The 7,058-nt window shown below is 28.5% G+C and overlaps 1 protein-coding gene across 1 annotated transcript; it reads left to right on the top strand.

Moving 5' to 3' along the window:
• The first annotated feature begins 1,344 nt into the window (after nucleotides 1–1,344).
• LOC131036390 (longifolene synthase) lies at nucleotides 1,345–6,377 on the top strand. Its single transcript, XM_057968277.2, has 10 exons — nucleotides 1,345–1,522; nucleotides 1,612–1,796; nucleotides 2,015–2,130; nucleotides 2,370–2,614; nucleotides 2,708–2,799; nucleotides 2,893–2,982; nucleotides 3,325–3,682; nucleotides 5,118–5,369; nucleotides 5,469–5,769; nucleotides 6,029–6,377. The coding sequence occupies exons 1-9, from the start codon at nucleotides 1,409–1,411 to the stop codon at nucleotides 5,763–5,765; spliced, it is 1,749 nt and encodes a 582-aa protein (XP_057824260.2). The 5' UTR covers nucleotides 1,345–1,408; the 3' UTR covers nucleotides 5,766–5,769; nucleotides 6,029–6,377.
• Nucleotides 6,378–7,058: the final 681 nt, after the last annotated feature.

Genomic DNA, 7,058 nt, shown 5'->3' with positions numbered 1-7,058 from the left:
TCGGGGCTTCCCAACCTTTGTCTCCTCCTTAGGAAGGTCCCAACACTTGGTTTTTGCACTCCTGATGCTTCATGATCACCTTCTTTGATAATTTTGTATTTGCTTCACATATTTTGGGGGGCTGGGCTTTATTGATGTAATTGGCTTTGTTGGCCCTTATGAATTTTTGGGGATGGTTTGGGGCTAGTTTGGATTATTCACTTCTCCTCTTCGATTATAATCAACTTTACTATTTTCCCATTTGGACTTTATGAGCAAGATCGGAGGTTTTCTTTGCCTGGTTCTTTCCTATCGATGCTCTTTGATCCAGGTTTGTATATAAAAATTATAAATATTAATAAAATTAGTGGTCTTCCACTTGTATTGAAAAATAAATAAAAATCATTATATATAAATTATTACTTATCATAAATTAATTCTTATAAATTTTTATTTCTATTTTTATAAATAATATTAAAATAAGAAATAATCTGAAATTTTATTAAAAATTAATTAATGAAAATTAAAATTTTATTGGAAATGCATGTAATTTAAGATTAGATCACTTTCGAGTTTTATTAACTTAAAAGATGATCTCAATATTTCAAAAGTTAGATAAAACAAAAAGAGAAAAGAAAGATAAATTGTATTGACAGTTGTCATTAATTAGTTATGGGACCAAGTCTTTGGCACAATTTGACAATCAAAATATTTCTTTCAACTTTTGGTAAGTTATAGCAAAATTGTCATGGGCAGTTGATTTGTCAATTTTTTTACTTGGTTTTCCTTTCATATCTTGAATGGATAAGTGAAAGATTCAATTAAAGTAGGTCATAGTTGGTAAGAAAGATAAATTGTATTGACATTTGTCATTAATTAATAATGGGACCCATTTTATGGCACAATTAGACAATTAAAATATTGCTTTCAACTTTTGGTAAGTTATAGCAAAAGTATCATAGACAATTGATTTGTTAGATTTTTTACTTGGTTTCCCTTTCAAATCTTTAATGCATAAATTAAAAATTCAATAAAAATTGACTGATTAATATTGATGTGAGTGTGTGGTCCAGATATAATGACTAATTCCAATATAATATAAATATCTATTAATTTTATGTATCAATCAAATACCATTACCATTAGAATTGACTTAGTTGAATTGGAGAGAAGATCATTTCATATCTCCAACGGATTCTCACCACACAATTCACAATATATGCTTTTTTGTCATTTTATGGCTGTAAAAACACACTTAGCATAATTACATTTCTAGAAAAATAAATGGTTAAAAATTTTAACATGTTCATTGAACACTAAATACCATGCAAAGCATATAAATATCAGTGTCCTTGTGAAGTTGAGCACAAGCATTCAACTTATAAATTTTTGTTGGTCTCAATTTATTTGGACACAACATTTAATTGCGATGTCTACTTTGAAGGGAGATAACATTTCTTCTGTTTCTTCTGTGGAAACACCTCAAAAATATTTAAATCTGTGGAATGATGAGTTTGTCCAATCTATGGAAACACCATATGGGGTAAATAACTTCTTTTCTATTCTTAACAAAGTTTTCCTTTGTAGATTCTTTTGCTATTTTTTCTTCCTTGCTGATTATGCATTTTTCAGGGATCTGAATACCGAGAACGTGTGGAAACACTGGTTAAGGAAGTGAAAATGTTTTTAAAAGAAATGCAAATTGGATTAGATGGTGATTTGATCGAGCGACTTGAGATGGTTGATGCATTGCAATGCCTCGGAATAGATCGATATTTTCAGGCTGAAATAAAAGAAGCTCTTGATTATGTTTATGGGTTTGTTGAATTTTTCTTTTACCATTTGGGTTGCTAACAAAATATATAAATTGTGATGGAAATCCTAACATATTACTTGATTGTCAGTGTTAAAGTTTCTATATAGGCGATAAATATCTTTTGAGGTTACACAGCTCGCTTGTGATAGAAATAGTTTTGCAGTGGATCTTACATGATTGAATACATTAACAAAAAGGTTTAGTTAATAATGGATGCAGATGTTGGGATGGAAGTGTGGGCATGGGATTAGAATCCAGAAGTGTTACGAAGAATTTGAATGCTACAGCTTTAGGACTCAGACTTCTCAGGCTCCATCGTTATGGTGTATCTGCAGGTACCCAAATAGCGTAATATAATTTAAATATATTTTTCAATCCTTATTCTATATATGAAAGTTACAACTATCAGAGAATGTATATATATATTTTTTGATATATTTATACCTATTCCAATAACTCACTGTACTTTTAAAATGTCTTTTCTTTCATTATCAACCTTAATTATTTCTTTATTGTTTTCTAGTACTTACATAGAGATGATTAATGATTTGTTTATGTGTTATACTATGGGAAGATGTGTTGCATAACTTCAAAGATAAAAGTGGGCAGTTCTTTTTCTCGGAAGGAAACAATGATAATAATCAGAATATTATTGTAGAGGAATATGGGATGCGAAGTATTCTCAATCTCTTTAGAGCTTCAAGTGTGCAATTTCCAGGAGAAAAAGTTATGGAAGAAGCTAAAATGTTTAGTTCAACATATCTTAAGCAAATATTACAAAAAAATGAAAATACATATAAGAAAAGTTTTCTGAAAGAGGTAATTTTTTTTAAATTGAATTATTATATCAAGAACATTCTTAAAATAGAAGTTAATGGATAATTATTAACTTTTATCATTTTAATTCCATAGGTGGAATATGCACTCTTGTATGAATGGACTCATACCTTTTCTAGATGGGAGGCACAAAATTTCATTGAAATATATGAAGAGGACAATTTCAAGTAAAAGTTACAAATATTATTATCAATTATTTTTCAACTTTTCAATTAATAATAGATTAACTTCTTTGAGCTAATTAAGAGATTTTTTTTCAGGTTAAAGGATAACAAGATTCTGGAATTGGCAAAATTAGATTTCAATACATTACAGTTTGTGTACAAGATGGAGATGAAAAAAGTCTCTAGGTAATTATCACTATCAAACAAATTAAATAATTTTTTTTTTGAAAATGATAGATTTAAATAATATGAAAGCAACAAAAACAATTAATAATGAAAATATTATAAATTTTATGTAATAGTTTAATGTTTGATCTAATCATAAATTAAACAGTTGGTTACTTTGTTGATATATTTGAATGAATTCAACCAAGGTTTATCATGCATTGAGAACTACCAATTTAAAACATTTATATTCTTGATAAGAGCATGGATATAGTTAAAAGAAAAATTCAATTATTCTGAACCTATCAATTTTAAAATTAATTATTAAAAAGAATGTAATAATTTAATTTATTTTTATGACAGTTGGTGGGCAGAATGCGGGATCATTAAATTGATTTCAATTAGACAACGTCCGATGGAATATTATTTGTTAGGAGTTAGTGCTGCAGATGAAGAGGAATTTTGTAGTAGTAGAATGGCTTTTACCAAATCAACAACACTTCTTTCTTTAGTGGACGATCTTCTTGATGATTACTTAACATTTGAGCAAGCTGAACTTGTTGTTAGGTCTATTACTCAAGGTTGGGATATTTCTATTATACAAGATATTCCAGTTGATTTCAAGAGAATTCTAGAATTTATTTTTCAAACAGTACATGAATTGGCAAATGAGGCAACTGGAAAGCAAGGACGTGACATGATGCCATTTATTACAAAAGTAGTAAGTATACTTTTCTAAAATATGAATTTATTATTTGCTTCTTTTTTTTAATTCAAATATTACATGATAAAGTAATAATAAAAAAATACCTTAGATTCAACATTAATAAGAAAAAACAAACTCTTATGCTATTTTAGTTTAGAATTGTTTTGTTTTATAAATATGTTTTAATTTTAATTTTAAAACTGTTTCATTTCATCTTAAAATTTAGTTTTAGTAATGTATTTTTTCTAGTTTTGTATGTAACTTTTAATTATATTTTTTAAAAAATCTACATTAATTATTTTATTTAAAATATAAAATTAGAAGTTATTTTTTTACTTAAAAAATATAGTACATATTATATACTTATATCTAACTTTTAAATGTTTCATTTATAGACATTAAGATATTTTACGATTTTGAAGTCTTTATATTTAAAAATAAATATTTGTTTTAAATTATTTTTATTTCAAAGTTAGGCCATGAATTACGTCATCCTACCACCAATCTAGATCACATCTCTTGACTTAATTTGAAAGTGTTTTTTTTTTATGGAGCTCCAGACCTGCGAGCATGACAACCCAACAAGGGCATGAAGCCCCCCGAGCTGCTAGGCTAGCGAGGGCCTTCACAAAGTATTTTTTGCCACCCGATATGGGGGCATGAACCAATAGGTTGAACCTCTTCGACTAAGAGCCAAGGACTAAGAGGTATCCATTCCGCCATATTCGCCCGGAGCATGATCCCGACCTCATCCCTTATGATGTCAGAGTCTTGCACTCAGCAAGACCTGATCCTTGATGGGCTCATTTGGAGCCATTCAACTTCATTATAGCTACTTAGAAAAATATAAATGGTATCATGAATGAATAATCTTCTAGATTCTCCAATTGAAGTGTCTTTTTTAGAAAGGCCTATACAAAATATTTACTATTTAAATAATTACAATCACAATTAGGATTTTGTAACACCATACAACACCTACCCTTAAAAAGATGAGGTATTTGAGATAATTTATTAAAATAATACTCATGTTTGCATGAATATGAACTATTGTATATATTAGTATTGGATTCTAGAAACTAATATTAATAGTAGTATAGATATCGTATTTTATTTATTTAAGAGTTATTTTACTTTAATATAAGATTATTTTTATTTACTTTATTGTGAACATAAATTATTTAATTTATTTAAAAATTAATTTAATTATTTGATAGTATTTATTTTATTTGAATCTCATTTCTTTATAATACTTAAAAATTTCAATTTCTTTTAGAAAAGTAAGTGAAATGAAAGTACACTAAGCATGTAAAAGATATAAGGGATATTATTTTTGTATTATTTTTTTGGACAAATTTATTGTGACTACTTTTTAAGATCAAATTAAATTTATAAATTATGAAAAAAAATTAGGAGATTGAATTAGTAATTCAGGTTTATTATGATTTAGTGGGCAGATTATGCTGAAGCTAGTTTACAACAAGCACAGTGGAACATAAGTAAACATGTTCCAACCTATAATGAGTACATGAACATTGCATCAACAACAGCAGCAATTGGACCATTATTGTTGCACCCTCTTCTCTTGGCAACTCAACATTTAGAAGACAACACTATTCAAAAGACATTTAATAATCAATGCAGATTCTATGAGCTCATATGGATGTCTTCACGTTTAATTGATGATTTTCGTGATTACCAGGTTTTACTCTTTCTCTTTTAAATTGGTGATTAGATCCAAAACCACATGATATTATACTTATAATATTATCATATTAACATATTTGTTATGGTAATGAAGGATGATAAACTCCATGGACAGACAGCCTCAGCAATTTCCTGTTATATGATAGATCATCCTGAATGTTCAGAAGAAGAGGCAATAAACCACATCAACTATATGATTGACCAATTACTTAAAGAATTAACATGGGAATTTCTAAATCAAGATAGTGCTTTGCTTGATTGGGAAAAGATAAGCTTCAACTTCAACAGAGGATTGCAATGTTTCTATGCATTTGGAGATGGCTTTTCATATCATGACAAAGGAATCAAGAACCGGATAAAGAAAGTTCTTGTTGATCCAATAAAATTCTAAAAAGGTAGAGCTTCTATCATCCAAAAAATAAAATCCTATTATATAATAGTTATTTGATATATATTCTTATTAAAATTATATAATATATTTATGGAGGATGTCCCTCTTTTCCATTGTAGCAATATTTTCATTCTTACTAGATAGGTCTATATATTGATTTGTTATTGTTACTACACCATCTATATATTGATTTTTAAATTGAGTAAGAATATATAAATATTATTAGAAGAAATATCTCACTAACAAGTTTTCTTATTTTTCAGGTTAGAGTGTTACATAAGTAGTCCCAAAGCCTTATTCAAAATACGATGTAATCTATTTGGCTCTTGCTTTACTATTTCTATGACTAGTTTTGTTCCAATTTTAGTTTTTGATGGTTTGTGTTTCAAATTTGTAATGGGTTGGGGGCCTTCCTGTAGTACCCCTTCCCCGATCATACTATTCACGTGTGTATTTTGACTAAGTTTGACTTTTTAGTACCTTTGTAGACTGGTCATGATGTTTATGTGCAACTAGTATGCTATCATGATGACATATGCTTTAATGTGTGTGTGTTTTAGTTAATGATGAATATGCATTAATTTATTGATGATGATTAACTATTGATTTTAATTATGCATTAATGATTATGGACTACCCCTTTTAAATGATTAGTTGATATTCAAATCTTTAAATTCAATTAACTAGTGAGTTGATCAATTCAAATTGTGAAATGTAATTGTATTATGCATTTTGAATTTATAAAAATAAACTTTTTAAGAAAATTAAAATATGGGTTTCAGAGGAAGAGAATGTGGATAATTATGAAAAGTTTGGTAAGGTTTTTAACATGTTTTCTTCTAAGGTGGCTTGTAATTTCTGCAAGCTCTTGGGGAGTCATTGGTTGGAAATTTGTCCTAATATTTCTTACTCTGATTTTTTATCTCATTTTGTTACAATATGTCATGATGTTTTACTTGATGTTGAATTGATCTGACTTCTGGTTTCCACATTCATATTTCCATCATTGTGTAATCGCGATATGGTTTCTTCTACCTTGGATAATTACCATTTTGATGTGTGGTCTTTTTATTATGGTGGCTTTCTTCCTCACCATGAGCTCTTGGGTAATGGCTGGTATGGTCAATTATTGTTTGAATTAAGAATGGGGCTAATATGTGACACCATGGATGATACTAGGGCTTCTATGGATTTTCTTCTGTATCGGGTTCTTGCTCAGTTTGTGGACAAATCTTGGGTTGATTTTGAGGCTTTGCATTCATTACTTTCTTTGAGTTTCTTGTTTTTTGCTCC

The sequence above is a fragment of the Cryptomeria japonica genome, chromosome 10 (assembly GCF_030272615.1).
Source record: "Cryptomeria japonica chromosome 10, Sugi_1.0, whole genome shotgun sequence".
Lineage (NCBI taxonomy): Eukaryota > Viridiplantae > Streptophyta > Pinopsida > Cupressales > Cupressaceae > Cryptomeria > Cryptomeria japonica.
The sequence above is the reverse complement of the archived record's forward strand: the minus strand, read 5'-3'. Positions and strand labels throughout refer to the sequence as shown.